Source organism: Microcaecilia unicolor, chromosome 3 (assembly GCF_901765095.1).
Source record: "Microcaecilia unicolor chromosome 3, aMicUni1.1, whole genome shotgun sequence".
Lineage (NCBI taxonomy): Eukaryota > Metazoa > Chordata > Amphibia > Gymnophiona > Siphonopidae > Microcaecilia > Microcaecilia unicolor.
In genome coordinates this window covers 336977398-336996461 of record NC_044033.1, presented here as the reverse complement: position 1 = coordinate 336996461, position 19064 = coordinate 336977398, and the positions used below count along the sequence as shown (strand labels likewise).

General features: G+C 42.4%; 1 protein-coding gene across 1 annotated transcript; it reads left to right on the top strand.

The window, feature by feature from the left end:
- Positions 1–14787: 14787 nt before the first annotated feature.
- On the top strand, positions 14788–16881 carry LOC115466871 (oocyte zinc finger protein XlCOF6-like; the record flags this gene model as incomplete). Its single annotated transcript, XM_030198444.1, has 1 exon — positions 14788–16881. A coding segment is annotated over exon 1 (2013 nt), but the record flags the coding sequence as incomplete, so codon positions are not given.
- Positions 16882–19064: the final 2183 nt, after the last annotated feature.

The window sequence follows — 19064 nt, the reverse complement described above, 5'->3', positions numbered from 1 at the left end:
GGACCCGTGAGAAAAATCTCACTCATTTAGCCTTCAATCTCCAGCATTGGGATGGGCCACCCTTGGTGTCTTTGCCCCGTACAAGCTACTAGACCACCCCTTCAAGGTAAGGGCTGCGGGGGTGGCAGTATCATGTGTGGGGGGGGGGGGGGGGTACAGTGGTAGCATCTGTGTGTGTGTGGGGGGGGGTGGCGGCAGTGTGTGGGCATGAGTGGGAGGGGGGCCAGAGCACTCTGTCTGCCCTTGGTATCAAAAGATCACCTGCAAACCCAGTCTGCCTGCCCATCCATGCCATCTGCTCTCCCTTTCCATCCCTTACAGATCCTATGTACTTGTCCTAAGCTTTCTGGAATTCAAATACACTGTTCATCTCCACCAGGAGGACATTCCACGAATTTATTACCCTTTTGTGAAGAAGTGTTTAAGGAATGGCCATATCATTTGAGTTAATATGTTTGAATTATGTATCCTTTTCCTCATTCTGAGTGGAAAATTCAGATCATCGCATATATGGGCCCACTTATACAAAGCCGAGCTAGCGACTGCCGGTGTGTGGTAATTCCGATACAGCCCTGCTATCACGTTTTTGTAAAAAAAAAAGAGAGGGGGGAGATGATTTCTTACTCAGTTTTGTTTTATCAATAGAAATCAAAAAGAAAAGATTCCAAAAGTTTGTTCATTTGCTTTTTCATGTGGCTGTATGCGGTATCTTCCATCTTAAGTAGAGGAGTGTGGTAGCCATGTTAGTCCACTCTTAAGAGTGGACTAACACGGCTACCACACTCCTTTACTCAGTTTTGGAAATAACTAGTTGAAGTTTCAAGTGTGCTTATACCTTAAGAAAATGCCTTGGTATATTTAGTCATTACCTAAATATAAGTAAGTTTCTCTCTTTTCACATACATTCAAATCCATCTCATCAGTAGTTTGGGATATATCTTAATATTAATCTTTTTTTGGTTATACTATTGCTTCAGGAGAAGCTGGAACTTTAGTTACAAAAACATCTGCAAGGTTCAGATGCATTGGCGTTTCTAAAGAAAATCTATACAAACTGACCTTATGGAAAAAAATCCAATTTGAAGGATGTTCTGAAGTGATTTCAGCTGTGTTTTCAGACCTGAACTGGTTCCTGAACAAGGAGGAATGCCAGAGTTTAATTACACTTTGAGTGAAGAAATATTTTCTCCGATTTTGTTTAAATTTACTACTTTGTAGCTTCATTGCATGCCCCTAGTCCTAGTATTTTTGGAAAGCATAAACAAATGATTCACGTCTACCTGTTCCATTCCACTCATTATTTTATAGACCCTCTATCATATCTCCCCTCAGCCATCTTTTCTCCAACCTGAAGAGCCTAAGTCACCTTAGCCTTTCTTCATAGGGAAGTCGTCCCATCCCCTTTGTCATTTTCGTCGCCTTTCTCTGTACCTTTTCTAATTCCACTATATTTTTTTTGAGATGTGGTGACCAGAATTGAACACAATATTCAAGGTGCAGTCGCACTATGGAGCAATACAAAAGCATTATAACATGGTCATTTTTGTTTTCCATTCCTTTCCTAATAATGCTTAACATTCTTTCTTAGCTGCTGCCGCCGCACACTGAACAAAGGGTTTCAACGTATCAACAATGACACCTAGATCCCTTTCTTGGTCGGTGACTCCCTAATGTGGAACCTTGCATTACGAAACTAAAGTTCGGGTTCCTTTTTCCCACATGCATCACTTTGCACTTCCTCACATTAAATGTCATCTGCCATTTGGACACCCAGTCTCCCAATCTTGTAAGGTCCTCTTGTAAGTTTTCACAATCCTCCCGTGATTTAAGGACTTTGAATAACTTTCAGGTTTATTTTTGAAAGAGAAGGACGCCCATCTTTCGACACAAATCGCACGATGGGCGTCCTTCTCCCAGGGTCACCCAAATCGACATAATTGAAAGCCGATTTTGGGCGTCCTCAACTGCTTTCCGTCATGGGGACGACCAAAGTTCCCGGGGGTGTGTCGGAGGCGTAGCGAAGGCGGGACTTGGCCATGCCTAACACATGGGTGTCCTTGACCCATAATCGAAAAAAAGAAGGGAGTCCCTGACGAGCACTTGGATGACTTTACTTGATCCTTTTTTTGATACAACCATGCCATGAAAAGTGCCCGAACTGACCAGATGACCACCGAAGGGAATCGGGGATGACCTCCCTTTACTCCCCCAGTGGTCACTAACCCCCTCCCACCCTCAAAAAAAATCTTTAAAAATATTTTTTGCCAGCCTCAAATGTCATACTCGGGTCCATCACAGCAGTATGCAGGTCCCTGGAGCAGTTTTAGTGGGTGCAGTGCACTTCAGACAGGCGAACCCAGGCCCATCCCCCCCCCCCCCCCCCCCCCACCTGTTACACTTATGGTGGTAAATGTGAGCCCTTCAAAACCCACCACAAACCCACTGTACCCACATTTAGGTGCTCCCCTTCACCCATAAGGGCTATGGTAGTGGTGTACAGTTGTGGGTAGTGGATTTGGGGGGGTGGGGGGGTTGGCTGGTTGGCGGGTTCAGCACACAAGGTAAGGGAGCTATGCACCTGGGAGCAATATCTGAAGTCCACTGCAGTGCCCCCTAGGGTGCCCGGTTGGTGTCCTGGCATGTCAGGGGGACCAGTGCACTACGAATGCTGACTCTTCCCATGACCAAATGGCTTGGATTTGGTCATTTCTGAGATGGGCGTCCTCGGTTTCCATTAACACTGAAAATCAGAAACGACCAAGTCTAAGGACGACCTAAATTTCAACATATGGGCATCCCCGACCGTATTATCGAAACGAAAGATGGACGCCCATCTTGTTTTGATAATATGGGTTTCGCGCCCCTTCACGGGGACGTCCTGCGAGGGCATCCTCAGAAAAACTTGGGCATCCCTTTCGATTATGCCCCTCTTTGTGTCATCAGCAAATTTAATTGCCTCACTAGTTACTCCCATCTCTAGATCATTTATAAATATATTAAAAAGCAGCGGTCCCAGCACAGACCCCTTGGTAACCCCACTCTTCCCTTCTCCACTGAGAATACTGACCATTTAACCCTACTTTCTGTTTTCTATTTTTTAACCAGTTTTTAATCCAAAATAGAACACTACCTCCTATTCCATGACTTTCCAATTTCCTCTGGAGTCTTTCATGAGGTACTTTGTCAAATACATTTTGAAAATCCAGATATAAAATATCGGCCAGCTCACCTTTATCCACATGTTTGCTCACCTCTTCAAAGAAATGTAATAGATTGATGAGGCAAGATTTCTCTTCAGTAAATCCATGTTGGGTTTGTTTCATTAATCCATGCTTTTGAATATGCTCTGTAATTATGTTCTTTATAATAGTCTCTATCGTTTTGGCCTTCAGTGACGTCAGGCTCACTGGTCTATAATTTTCCGAATCTCCTCTGGAACATTTTTAAAAATTTCATTACATTGGCCACCTTCCAATCTTCCTGTTCTATGCTTGAGTTTAAAGATAAATTACATATTACTAGTAGTTCTGCAAGTTCATTTTTCAATTCTATCAGTACTCTAATATAAACTCCTAGTGGAACGTACTTAGATCCTGGGGAACTGGGTTCGATTCCCACTGCAGCTCCTTGTGACTCTGGGCAAGACACTTAACCCTCCATTGCCCCAGGTACAAATAAGTACCTGTATATACTATGTAAACCACTTTGAATGTAGTTGCGAAAACCACAGAGAGGCGGTATGTCAAGTCCTATTCCCTCCCCTCCTCTTGTCCTAATTAGAATAATTGACTATAAATTTTGAGCTAGGGGTGGGTGGGAGCTGGGTAGGAGTTGGGAATAAGGACTGAACCTAGGCCCTGCTGCGCCTTCTAGAGTCTGTCTGTTAATGCTGTGGCAGAAAATTCAAGTTTTAAAACTATGGGTTAAAGGGTAAGGAGACTAGTTAATAAAGTTTGCTTCTTTTTTTTTTCTTTTTAATTCTGTGTTTATCAATAACATACAATTCCTCTTATAAACCCAATCTTTAAGTTACCAAGCACAGAGCAAAATCATGTCACTTACCCAGAGAAATGTCCTCTTCTCGCAGAATGTCTCAGAAAGAAAGTTAATTGGGACCTTTCCCCTCTATATAGTTTGGATTCTAAGGAAACTGCTTCATGCAAACCCTTCGAAGCTAACCCAGTAATCAGATTGCCTTTAGTAACCTTTGCAAATATTCTACTTAATTCATCTGAAAAGTAGAAATGATTCCCTGGTCCAGCGGTTGTATTTTGGAGTTGGTGTTCTTGGGAAGACAGCTTACCTTGATTTTTCCATCTTTGCTGGTTAGTGTTTCCACCGGAGAACGCGCAGGACAGTTGTCAAGAAGGAGGACTGCATTTGGCTCAAGTTTAAGCTGCCTCGTATGAGCCCAAACAGATGGCACAAAATGCTTATGATACCATTCTTGAAATATGTCCGACATCATCCAAGCATTTTTGCTGCTGTTGTTTTTGAATACTTGCGTGTTTATATTTTTATGGTGAAAGCAGTGCAGGGATTTTGACTTCCCAATGCAGAGTAGTTTCAGTTTGCGTGAACCCATTTTGTTCATACAAAAAAGCAGTGTTACATGATCCTTAATCTCCTTGAAGCCTTCTGCCTTTTGTTCATCAGTTTTGCAGGCAAGTGTTTTGTCTGAGAACTTTCGGTAATAGAACCCATTTCATCTGCATTATCGATTAGCTCTGGAGAATATCCATTTTCATTTATTAAGGTACGTAGTTTATCTGCACAGTCATTAGCAGGAGCTGTGTCAGCTGGATGAACTTCACCTGATATGGCAACTTGCCAAATCCCGTGATGATGTTTAAGACAACATAACCATCTATATTGCTTGCTTTAAAATACCTTGAAATTCCTTGCTCACTGTCAAGGTTTTGTTTCAGAGACTTATGACGTATAATGGCCTTAGAAATTGGCATTCCTTCTGCCAATTTCATGTGTGAATCTCTCTTCCTTTACAAACTCTCACTCTCGCCGAAATCCAAGATGGATTCCCTTAGCTTGGACTCTTTCTTGATCCAGCCATGAAGAGTTGCTTTTCTAACACCAAGCTTACAAGACACATTTGTCTGAGTAAGGCTCGTCTTTAGCATATCCAGTGCATTTAGTTTTTCTTTGATTGTCCATTTTTTTTGTTTACTTTTAGAAGGTATTTCTTAGTGCTATACTTTAGTATATTCTGCACATGAACGGGAAGAGCTGATGGTTTATTGTTTGTTAATTGCCAATTTAACTCAATAAGACCTGAACAGGCTGAATGATAAGGTGAGGTCCACAAGCTGTTTGCATTGTAAATGGGTCCGCGTTCAATCGAAGCATGTTGAGTCACCAGTGCATTTCCAAAGATTTTATAAAAAGGTTGATGTCGTAATTGAGTTGGTGACAAGTTCAGTCTAACTGGACCCTGTCTTGCAATCGTTCTCTGTCTTGTATCATGTGAACACATGTCATTTCATGGTGGAAGTTGAAATTGAACGTCATCCAAAGAATGCAAATATCTTCAAGGAGTATATAAAGTCATAACATTGCTGGGGCCATCCCTTTTAGTATTTTAAAAACCAGCAACATTAATTTAAATAAAGCAAATAGTGTAAGGTGTACAAAAATGGAACATGCGTTATTAAAGACGTCTGTTTCTGTTCCTTTCAAAGAGAATGCAGTAAAAGTTTTATACAGGTGGTATTTGACTCCTGTTCATATGTTTAACACTATTTCGCCATTATGCTGGAGAGGTTGTGGCCAGAGGGGTACCATGGGTCATCTCTGGTGGACCTGTACTATGGTACGAGCATTTTGGAAAGCAATTCAATATAGACTTCAGAAATGGCTTTCTAAATCTATTAAGTGGTCACCTGAATTTTTCTTGTTCCTGGTACTCCTCCAGGTCTCACCACATCTCAGGGCATATTGATCCGCCATGTTATGCCAACTGCTAGAGTTGCGCTAGCTGCTCATTGGAAGTCTTCAAAAGTTCCTTCCTTGACATCATGGTTGAATAAGCTGTGGTATATTTGTGAAATGGAAAGATTGTGGGCTATAAGTCATCACACTTTCTCTAAGTGGGAGGATATTTGGGAGCCTTTTATAATTTATTGTTCCTTTTAAGATTTGGGGATTGGATGGGATGAGAGGGAGGGGATTTTTTCTTTTCCTTTTCCATTCCTTTCCTACCTTTTTTCATTTTCTTTTGGGGAATGGGTAGGGGAGTACTTTTAATAAACCGAAAAATAAAATACAGAAGTATCTTTTGGAGTGTATTTGGCTACTTGTAAGAGATTTTCATTTTGTTCATTTTTCATGATGTTCTGTGTAACTGGTATATGATATTACAGTGAAATTCCGTCATATTTGTTTATGATGTATTTCTCAGAATTTCTGTTTTTGGATACTTCTCTTATTATTCAATAAATACTTCTTTAAATTTCAAAACTGGGGTGACTCAGTTCATTTTTGAACCCCCTAGAAATATTTTGTGCAACACTGAACTAGAGGGAAAAGAAAACATGAAGGACCCCAGAACAAGTAAGTGAATGTTTTGGAGTTAAAGGGCTTTGCATTTTCAGATCACAGGAGATGGATCATCAACATCAAAGATGTGGAAACTTAGTCTTATATTAAAAAACAGATTTTCTCAGGGCTCGCTGAATACCCTTGTTTTCTCATCACAGGCTTCCCAATTGTAACATCTGTGTTCTCACTGAACATTAAACAAGAGGAAGATCTCCCCTTCATGGATCATCCTGAATCAGAGACATCTGAACAGGTTCACTCTCCTTTAACAGGCAAGATTTTTTTATTTTGTTTCTTATTCATCTTCGTTAATTTGTACAGCGCTGCGTAACCCTAGTAGTGCTCTAGAAATGTTAAGTAGTAAGTAGTAGTAGTTTATAAAACTGCCTTATGGAGTCCAGATAAACACTCTGTGCCAGTGTTCCCAAGCCTGGGCCTGGAGGGTACCCCGGCCAGTCAGGTTTTCAGGATATGCATAATGAATATTCATGAGAGAGATTTGCATGCAGTGGAGGCAGTGCATGCAAATCTCTCTGATGAAAATTCATTGTGGATTTCCTGAAAATCTGACTGGCTAGGGGACAAATCACGTTTTGCCAAACCTCAGGAAAGGAACGGCAACAAGTGAGAAGCAAAAATAAAGAAATAATGGTAAATTAGTACCCTGGGAATTAGATCAAGACTTCCCACTTGCAGTCCTAAAACATAAACAATAAGGATGGGACACAAGGCTCAGATGTTAATAAAAATAGAAAGGCTATTTATTAGACAATTAGTAAAAAAGGCCCGTTTCTGAGACCAATGAAACGGGCGCTAGCAAGGTTTTCATCATAGTGTGTATGTTTGAGAGAGTGTGTGTGAGAGAGAGAGACAGAGTGAATGTGCGAATGTGTGTGTGTGACATAGAGTGAGGCTGTCTGTGTGAGAGTGTGTGTGTGAGAGAGAATGAGAGTGTGCGGCAGGGGTGCCCCCTCCGTCTCACGCCCTCCTTCCCCTCCCCCTCCCCTTTTTCCTCCCCTCCCCCTCCCAGCTTCAGGGTCGTGGCCTTCCCTCCTAGTGCTCCCTCCGACCAGGCTGCCTGCCTGCCTCCCTCCCTTCCTCCCACGTTCAGGCTGCTTTCCTCCCTTGCTTCCTCCCAAGTGTCAGTGCGCCGCCCTTGATGTCATCGCGTTGTGACGCGAGGGCGGGGCGATGGTAGTCATAATGCGAGGTAATTGTAACCCAGTCAGTCTGCCGAGGCCCGTGCCAGATCTTACAGGAGAAACTTCGTCGGGACAGTTACCAGGTCCCCAATTGCCCCGCCCCCTCCTCCCGTAGTCTCGAGGACACGCCCCCAGCGGTCTGGAAGGGTTTAGCGTCAGTGAGTGACGTCACCAAGCGGCGTGTGAGTCTGGGTCTGTGCCTGGGCTGCTGCGGGGCGGGAGTGGAAAGCAAAGGTGAGTGACGTCACTGAGCAGCAGGTGGTTGTGAGTGTGAGTCTGGGTCTCTGCCTGGGCTGCTGCGGGGCGGGAGTGGAGAGTTGCCTCCTTCTCTCACTTCCTCCTAGGCCTGAGCAAGCTGTAGAGCTGTATTCTTTCAAACCAAAACACCGGCAATTTTTTCTGTTCTCTATTTTTGCCACTGATGTAATGAGAATTTTCCATGGGCCTCCCTTCTTTCTTTCAGGTTGTTTGTATTGGTTCACGATGCGTCTGACGTCACTTTTTGTTGCTTAGGAATGGGTGGGCGATGCGATTCGTTGAGTGTAAGTGCTCCGCCCTCGACGTCATCATGTTGTGACGCGAGGGCAAGGCATACATACACTCATGGAGGAACATCGATCTACACCACTACATTTTTAGAATGTTGGGAAACTTGAGGCTTCATTAGAACGTTGGAGGTGCATTTTATATAGAGAGATATTGGCAGTAGAGAATGACACAGGGACCTGCAGTAACCATGGGGACAGAGCCCATGAGGATTGAGACAAACTTTGTCCCCGTGTCACTTTCTGCTTTGAAGCCTTGTAATGAACTGGACTGTTATTTATGCTTGATTGATGCAGACAATATTTTTATTTTTTGGAAGAACAAGCAAACATGTTGGCCACAGCTATCAAAATTTGCTTGCGGGATCCTGTACATCCTGCTACCAGCACATCTTCTATTGCAGGAAGGACTGTGGAAGACAGGAGAGCTTGAAATTGTTGATGACTTCTTATTCATCCACAGATTAAAAAATCATAACAGTGCTTCATAGGGCATATTTCTCCCCTCTAGGGCACACAGAATGTGTACACAGTATTTTGTACCCCTGAACATTTTAACAGAGTGAATTAGGATTCCTTGGGGTAGCAGAAGTCAGCTTTTGTTGGGGTTGGAAGGGTAGAAGGTGGTGGTGGTGGGGTTATTATAGTTGCTCGTTGTTGTTATTTTCTATTTGTGATTTATAAACCACAGTTGCACAAGATATTGTTCCTTTTTATACTTTAATGAAAACATTTAAATATAGAATCATAAGTGTTCGAGGCTTCTGCAGATGAGAACAGAGCCCACGGGACAGGGACAGGGCCTGCAGGGACGGCAATGCAGATGGGGCCTGTGGTGACAGAGACAGAGCCCATAGGGATGGGGACAAAATTTTCCCTGTGTCATTCTCTAATTGGCAGCAATGAAAAATGAATTCAGAGATGATGTATTATGCAAAACACCCGGAATGATGGTAAAATATCTTAAGTACCAGTAAAGGGAGTGAGTTAAAGATAACACACACTATTAAGTAATCCTGAAGTTATTAGGATACCTAACCCCAGGCAAAGGAAGAGCAATTAAATCTGACAAGATAATAACACTCAGAAATTTTGGATCCGCAGTAGTCAGGCCTCTTATGGGACATCCCATTCCAAGCCACAACCTACAGTCTCCCACCCTTTAATCGTTTGCTCTCCTGGGTATTCCACCAGGGCCGGATTAACACTATATCGGTCCCTAGGCAAATGTAGATTTGTGGACAGCCCTACCGGGATTTCCCCTTCCTCCTCCCCCACTGCCATGGATCCTCTTCACTCTCTCTCGCTCTCTCTCTCTCTGCCTTTATCTCTCTCTTTCTCTATGTTCGCTGAAGTAAAAGCTCTTCACTAGAGAGCTGTACGGGAACGGGATTCGTGGATCCCACAGGGATGGAAGCAGTTCTGTGGAGTTCCCGTGGAAGTGGAAGCTGCACTGCACCAGCCTCTCATCTACCGAGTAACAAGTTCTTTGAGTGCTGTCTTGTCCTCCTCCTCCTCCTTGCTTTAACAGCACAAATGTGGAAAGTCTTCCATTGAGGTGGTAGAGACACAAATGATGATGGAATTCAAAAAGGCTTGGGATGAACATAGAGGATCTCTAATTAGAAAATGGAAGTTATAAAAAACCTAACCTTAAATGGCTGCATGTGTGTGTGGATGTGTCAAGTGACACTTAGATGGTGACTCTGGCTGTGATTAACTAGGGCCAATACCGGGCAGACTTGTGTGGTCTCTGTCTAATATATGGTAGTCTGGTTTAGGATGGGCTAGGAAGGGCTTAGACAGCAACTTCAGTGGCTGGAACATAAGGACAGTGCTGGACAGATTTTTACGGTCTGTATCCCACAAATGGGAAGATGAATAGACTGAAGTGGGCTTCAATGAGAACTTCAGCAGTTGACTTCTATGGTCTATGTTGCAGAAACATGAAAGAAAGACCATAATCAAGTATATAATATCACACTCGTTGATTTAATCATGAATTGATAATGAGTGTGACTATTGGGCAGACTGGATGGACCGTTCAGGTCTTTATTTGCTGTCACTTACTATGTTACAATTAATCCTCTTTGCTCCCAGGCTGATGCCCAGACCTCAGCTCTGACACAGGCATGAGCATTGGATGTCACCTGACCTACTGGCGTGTGCATGTGGTGACCTCTCAGCACACAGTGCCAGTAAATCAGAGGCAAATCTTACATGTGCACACCAGAGTATTCTGAGTTTCAGCTTCCTTTCCTTGCCTACAGTGCTGTGGCTCAAATCCAGAGAGAGACTGAGGGAGCTGACTGGAATTTACTTTTATGTACCATTAAATTCTTATGGGGATGGGTTAAATTCTTGTGGGGACGGGTTGGGATGGGTAAGATTTCTGTCCCCGTGCAAATCTCTACTCTTCACCCTCTCTCTACTACTACTACTACTTACCATTTCTATAGCGCTACCGGACATACACAGCGCTTCACACTTGAACATGGAGAGACAGTCCCTGCTCGATAGAGCTTACAATCTAATTATGACAGGACAAGTAAGGGACAAGGGTTAGGACAGACAGGACATATCAAGGATAGGGGACAGTTAAGGGTTAGGTTTAGGAGATAAAAACAGCATTGAAGAGGTGGGTTTTTAGCTTAGATTTGAAGATGGCTAGAGATGAGGCTTGGCGTACCAGCTCAGGAAGTTTATTCCAGGCATACGGTGCAGCAAGATAGAAGGAACGGAGTCTGGAGTTAGCGGTGGAGGAGAAGGGTGCAGATAAGAGAGATTTGCCCAGTGAGCAGAGTTCCCGGGGAGGAGTGTAGGGAGAGATGAGAGTGGAGAGGTACAGAGTGAATTTATTTGTAAGTCAGTAAGAGGAGTTTGAACTGAATGCGGAAATGGATAGGGAGCCAATGAAGTGACTTGAGGAGAGGGCTAATATGAGCATAACGACACTGGCGGAATATTAGTCGTGAAGCAGAATTTTGAACAGATTGAAGAGGAGAGAGATGGCTCAGTGGGAGACCTGTGAGAAGCAAGTTGCAGTAGTCTAAGCGGGAGGTGATAGGAGTGTGGATGAGGGTTCTGGTTGCATACTCAGAGAGGAAAGGGCGAATTTTGGTGATGTTATAGAGGAAGAAACAACAGGTTTTAGCAGTCCGTTGAATATGTGAAGCGAAGGAGAGGGAGGAGTCGAAGATGACCCCAAGGTTACGTGCTGATGAGACGGGAAGGATGAGCGTATTATCCACAGAAATAGAGAAAGGGGGGAGAGGAGAGGTCGGTTTAGGTGGAAAGATAAGAAGCTCAGTCTTGGTCATGTTTAGCTTCAGATGGCGGTGAAACATCCAGGCAGCAATGTCAGACAGGTATGCTGAAACTTTGGCCTGGATGCCTGCTGAGATTTCTGGTGTAGAGAGGTAGATCTGGGAGTCGTCGGCGTAAAGATGATACTGAAAACCATGGGATGAGATCAGATCACCAAGCGAAGAAGTATAGATGGAGAAAAGTAGAGGTCCCAGGACAGATCCCTGAGGTACACCAACTGACAGTGGGATAGAAGAGGAAGAGGATCCACCAGATTATACGCTAAAAGTATGTTCGGAGAGATAAGAAGAAAACCAAGAAAGAACAGAGCCTTGAAAACCAAGCAAGGATAGCGTATCGAGGAGTAAGCTGTGATCGACTGTGTCAAAAGCAGCAGATAGATCAAGAAGGATGAGGATAGAATAAAGCCCTTTGGATCTCGCCTGGAGCTGATCGTTGGAGACTTTAGTGAGCGCCGTTTCGGTTGAATGATGGGGGCGAAAGCCAGATTGAAGTGGATCAAGAATTGCTTTAGATGATAGGAAGTCGAGGCAACGATGGTGAACACCACGTTCAAGCATCTTGGATAGGAAAGGGAGGAGGGAGATGGGTTGATAGTTGGAGGGACAGGTAGGGTCCAATGAGGGTTTCTTTAGGAGTGGTTTCTTTAGGAGTGTCTGTCTCACTCTCTCTGTCTCCTTTGCCATCCAGCCTCTTCTTACTCTCTTTCTCTGTCCCCCTGTTCTGCAGCCCTTCCTCTTTGTTTCTGCTTCTCACTAATGCCTTTTTTTCTCAATCCCCCTCAACACTCAATCTGTTTTCCTCTGTAGTCGAAAGGAGCAGTGTAACATATCACCAGGCTACGTGGGTCTCTCATCTTACATGTGAAGCTGATAGTTGTGGGAAGGACCAGCAGAACTCTCAGCCTTGAGTGCAGGGAGAGGGACCTCTGTGGGTTGCTGCTACTTTTACCACTGCTGCTGCTGCCAATCCTGAGAGGCAACTGCCTGGCAGCGGTGGTAGCGGGAAAGAGGAGAATGCCAATGCTGTTCTAACTGCTTCTTAACCCAAATGAGGATTTTGCAAATGACCCACTGTTTGGGAACAGCTGCCTTAGAGGTTGCCTGGTGTCAGAAGTGCTAAACGTGCATGATACGAGGGGACAAGCGCCTTCCTGAACAGGGAGTGGTTTGGTGGCACATCTAGAAATTTGTAAGGCGTCCTGGGCATTCTTGTGTTTTTTTTAAGGCGGCATAGTTTGGATGGAAGGAGACATGTGATTTTAGGTTTCTTTTCTTTTCTTTAGTTCCTTCAGAGCAGTTCAGAACTAACCCAGTGTTTTGATTACAGAAAAGGCTCTTCAGCTGCTGGTAGGAGTGCAAAACACCCTCATCTGAACTGTTCTGGAGGAACTAATGGAAGAAAAATGATCAGGGAAGACCAAATGTCTCCCTATGAAAGTTAAGAAAATAAGTCTACTCTTTATTGTTACCCACACTCTCACATATAAACAATTGATCTCACATATACCATCAAGTCCCTTGAAAAATTCAAACATAAGGACTATATAATATATGAAGTGTCCCACATCTCGTGTAGTTCACACCAATTCTTCTCTGATTTAACTTGCTTGGTCAATTGATCTTCAGCGTGCCGTAAGTCCACGCACTAAATTCCAAAGTTATAATCCAATGTCTAATCAGTTCAAATCAGTCCTCATGAAGACGCTTATATCTTAAGCACCAACGGATGTGACATCTTCACCGCTCACATCCCCTTTCAACTGGAGACTTGCATGGACAAAAAGCAGTCTTCTCACCACATACTTCAAACCGTATGAATGTTTGAAGTATGTGGTGAGAATACTGCTTTTTGTCCATGCAAGTCTCCAGTTGAAAGGGGATGTGAGCGGTGAAGATGTCACATCCGTTGGTGCTTAAGATATAAGCGTCTTCATGAGGACTGATTTGAACTGATTAGACATTGGATTATAACTTTGGAATTTAGTGCGTGGACTTACAGCACGTTGAAGATCTATTGACCAAGCAAGTTAAATCAGAGAAGAATTGGTGTGAACTACACGAGATGTGAGACACTTCATGTATTATATAGTCCTTAAGGTGCTCCTACGCACCAAACAACCAGAAATGCTCCTAGCACTAAAAGGGACAACAGGGGAGCCACAAAGAAAACACAGGGAAGCTAAACACAAAATCCAAAAGTGCTTCCAAAGCACTACACACAGAAGCCACATAAGTGCTTCCAAAGCACCGAGAGGGGAAAGCAGGAAAGCAAAACACACGTCAAAGGTGCACACTGCACTAACACTAACCTGGACCTAAAGCAAGAGTAGCAAAGGCCCTGAAGAGAAGAACACCACTTCCTTATCAAGGCCCTGCCTGATGATGTCACACCTACCAGCCACAGGCAGCCAGCATACTGCAACACAGAGAGGCTAAATCCACACAGCTGCAGTATAGTGAGGTAATTAGAGCCACGCTGGAAGCAGCCTGCATACAGAGAGAGAGGCAGAGCTAACTCAGGCAAAACTAACTGAAGCGAGCTCAGAAGCTGACCCCCAGACATAAGGTAAGTTTGGGAGGGGGCACGGCCACAGTCAGAATATTGGCATTTACACACATAGTGGGGGATATGTCATTCAAGACATTTATGTTTGCAGTGAGTTTGGGCTTTGGATGTTCACAATTACAATCTTGAAAGCAATTGAAATGGGCTGCAGAGGCTCCTGTCAATTTAAATCCCCTGGGACTGCCTGACCCCCTCAAATTAATTGGCACTAAAGCAGGCAGTACCACTGAATATTGCCTGTACTCACAAAAAAAGTGGGCAGGTCAGTACAGGGGTTGGCATTTTGGAGGAGCCCAGGGTTTTGCATTTACCAGCTGGCTCTCACAAGACATGAACTGAGTATTGGGCTGGCACCCACATCGCTTTAAAAAGAATTATTTTTTAACCTCCTGAGCCCCCTCCCACCCTCCTGACAAAGCTCCCTCCTTTCCGTCTCTTTCCCCGGGTCTACATCTGTCCCAGAGTAGGAATGCAGCCTCCTCGCTCCTGCTCCTCGCAGCCGCCTTTGTTTAAGTATGTTGTTTTCCATTGCTGTAAAATTAAGGATCATACTCGTATTTTATTTTTTTTATTCAACAGATGATGGATTTAGGAGTAATAGTGAAAGAGTGAGAAAGTGCAATAAACAGCAGAAAAAGGAATGGAAACATGGAGACCCCTCCAGAGACAGCATGGATCCTTCAGCTGCCTGTCAGGGAGGTATCAGTAGCATAATACCGAGCAGTGTGCAAGCAGAAGCCCAGACAGGAGAAAAATTAGACAGAGAAAAGAGAAGCCACATAAGCAGGCTTAGGACTGAAATTCAAGACTGTGAAGGTACTAACAAAACTAACCTATCTGGATACTGTGAAAAACCATTTAACCGTTCTGAATGTGAAAATTCAGAGAAAAGGAACGTACAGTTGCATAAAATGGTTTATGTGGGACTTAAAGTATTTAAATGTTTTCATTGTGATAAATGTTTCAAAAGCAAACGCTATATGCAATTGCATGAAATAACTCACACAGAAGACAAGCCATTTAAATATTGTAAATGTGATAGTCTCAGTCAAAAAAGGAGCCTGCAACTAGCTCACATAGTACACAAACAATTTAAGTGTTCCAAATGTGATAAAAAACTTTACAAGTTGACCAATACAGGAGAGAAACCATTTAAGTGTTCAGAATGTGATAAATATTTCAAAAGCAGGTCTGATGTTAAAAAACATGAAAAGATTCATACAGGAGAGAAACCATTTAAATGTACAGAATGTGATAAATGTTTCAAAAGGAGGTCAGACCTCAAAGGACACGAAAGGATCCATACAGGAGAGAAACCATTTAAATGTACAGAATGTGATAAATGTTTCAATAGGAGGTCAGACCTCAAAGTGCATGAAAGGATCCATACAGGACAGAAACCATTTAAATGTACAGAGTGTGATAAATGTTTCAGAAAGAAGGTCCACCTGAACGTTCACATAAGAATTCATACAGGAGAGAAACCATTTAAGTGTTCAGAATGTGATAAATGTTTCACAAAGAAATCAATCGTAAAACTTCACAAATTGACCCATACAGGAGAGAAACCATTTAAGTGTTCAGAATGTGATAAATGTTTCAAAAACATCGCTAATGTCAAACAGCATGAAAGGAGAGTTCATATAGGAGAGAAACCATTTAAATGTACAGAATGTGATAAATATTTCAAAAGCAGGTCTGATGTGAAAAACCATGAAAAGATTCATACAGGAGAAAAACCATTTAAATGTATAGAATGTGATAAATGTTTCAAAAGGAGGTCAGAGCTCAAAGTGCATGGAAGGAGTCATACAGGAGAGAAACCATTTAAATGTACAGAATGTGATAAATGTTTCAGCAAGAAGGCCCACCTGCAAGTTCACATAAGAATTCATACAGGCGAGAGACCATTTCAATGTTCAGAATGTGATAAATGTTTCAGAAAGAAATCATTCGTAAAACTTCACAAGTTGACCCATACAGGAGAGAAACCATTTAAGTGTTCAGAATGTGATAAATATTTCAAAACCATCTCTAATCTGAAACAGCATGAAAGGAGAATTCATATAGGAGAGAAACCATTTAAATGTACAGAGTGTGATAAATGTTTCAAATCCATCTCTAATCTGAAACAGCATGAAAGTAGAATTCATATGGGAGAGAAACCATTTAAATGTACAGAATGTGATATATGTTTCAAAAGCATGTCTGAGCTTAACCATCATGAAAGGAGAGTTCATGCAGGAGAGAAACCATTTAAATGTACAGAATGTGATAAATGTTTCAAAAGGAGGTCAGACCTCAAAGTACATGAAAGGATTCATACAGGAGAGAAACCATTTCAATGTTCAGAATGTGATAAATGTTTCAGAAGGAAGACACACCTGAAAGTTCACAAAAGGATTCATACAGGAGAGAGACCATTTAAATGTTCAGAATGTGATAAATGTTTCAAAATCAGGTCTGATCTTAAAAAGCATGAGAAGATTCATATAGCTGAGAAACCATTTAAATGTTCAAAATGTGATAAATGTTTCACAAAGAAATCACTCGTAAAACTTCACAAGTTGACCCATACAGGAGAGAAACCATTTAAGTGTTCAGAATGTGAAATGATAAATGTTTCAAAAGCAGATCTGAGCTCAAACAGCAGGAAAGGATTCATACAGGAGAGAAACCATTTAAATGAAGAGTCCTAGCCACTTTAGCCTTTCCTCATAGGGAAGTCATCCCATCCACTTTATAATTTTCATTGCCCTTCTCTGCACCTTTTCTAATTCCACTATATCTTTTTTGAGATGCGGTGACCAGAATTGAACACAATATTCAAGGTGCGGTCACACCATGGAGCGATACATAGGCATTATAACATCCTCATTTTTGCTTTCCATTCCTCTCCTAATAATACGTAACATTCTATTTGCTTTCTTAGCCGCAGCAGCACACTGAGCAGGTTTCACCGTATCATCAACGACGACACCTAGATCCCTTTCGTGGTCCATGACTCCTAATGTGGAACCTTGCATGACGTAGCTATAATTCAGGTTCCTCTTTCCCATATGCATCACTTTGCACTTGCTCACATTAAACGTCAACTGCCATTTAGACACCCAGTCTCCCAGTCTCATAAGGTCCTCTTGTAATTTTTCACAATCCTCCCTCAATTTAACAACTTTGAACAACTTTGTGTCATCAGCAAATTGAATTATCTCACTAGATACTCCCATCTTTAGGTCATTTATAAATATGTTAAAAAGCAGCGGTCCCAGCACAGACCCCTGGGGAACCCCACTAACTACCCTTCTCCTTTGAAAATATTGACCATTTAACCCTACTCTCTGTTTTCTATCTTTTAACCAGTTTTTAATCCACAATAGAACACTACCTCCTATCCCATGACTCTCCAATTTCCTCTGGAGTCTTTCATGAGGTACTTTGTCAAACGCCTTCTGAAAATCCAGATACACAATATCAATCGGTTCACCTTTATCCACATGTTTGTTCACCCCTTCAAAGAAATGTAGTAGATTGGTGAGGCAAGATTTCCCTTCACTAAATCCATGTTCACTTTGTCTCATTAATCCATGCTTCTGAATATGCTCTGTAATTTTGTTCTTAATATGTCAGATTCACCGATCTATAATTTCCCGGATCTCCTCTGGAACCTTTTTAAAACATCTGCGTTACATTGGCCACCCTCCAATCTTCCGGTATCACGCTCGATTTTAAGGATAAATTACATATTACTAACAATAGCTAAGCAAGCTCATTTTTCAGTTCTATTAGTACTCTGGGATGAATACCATCCAGTCTAGATTTGCTACTTTTCAGTTTGTAGAACTGCCCCATTACATCTTCCAGGTTTACAGAGAATTCATTAAGTTTTTCCGACTCGTCAGCTTCAAATACCATTTCCGGCACCAGTATCCCACCCAAATCTTCCTCGGTGAAGACTGAAGCAAAGAATTAATTTAATCTCTCCGCTACGGCTTTGTCTTCCCTAATCACCCCTTTTACTCCTCGGTCTTCTAGCGGTGCAACCAATTCTTTTGCCGGCTTCCTGCTTTTAATATACCTAAAAAATATTTTACTATGTGTTTTTGCCTCCAACGCAATCTTTTTTTCGAAGTCCCTCTTAGCCTTCCTTATCAGTGCTTTGCATTTGACTTGACATTCCTTATGCTGTTTCTTATTATTTTCAGTTGGTTCCTTCTTCCATTTTCTGAAGGATTTTCTCTTAGCCTAATAGCTTCCTTCACCTCACTTTTTAACCACGCCGGCTGTCGTTTGGTCTTCCGTCCTCCTATTTTAATACACGGAATATATTTGGCCTGTGCTTCCAGGATGGTGTTTTTGAACAGCATCCATGCCTGATGTAAAATTTTGACCCTCACAGCCACTTCTCTAAGTTTTTTTTATCATAGTCTCCTTTTTAAAAATTAAACGCTAACGTATTTGATTTCCTATATATACTTACTTCAAAGCTAATATCAAATCTGATCGTATTATGATCACTGTTATCAAGCGGCCCCAGCACCATTACCTCCTGCATCAGATCATGTGCTCTCGCCGGCTCCTGTACCAGCTGCTCCATAAAGCTGTCCTTGATTTCATCAAGGAAGTTTACCCCCCTAGCATGCCCCGATGTTACATTTACCCAGTCAATATTGGGGTAATTGAAATCAACACTTACAACAAAATTCTACTGAAATACAACCCGGTATTGGAGGTGTATAATCACTAGTATTAGTGGGACAAAGTGGGAGAAAAAAAGACTTCAGAAACCATGGAGAATACTCATTATGCAGGAACAACCTTTCAATTTTTAGAGTACTCCTCTTCTTCAATCACTAGTCTTCACAAAAAA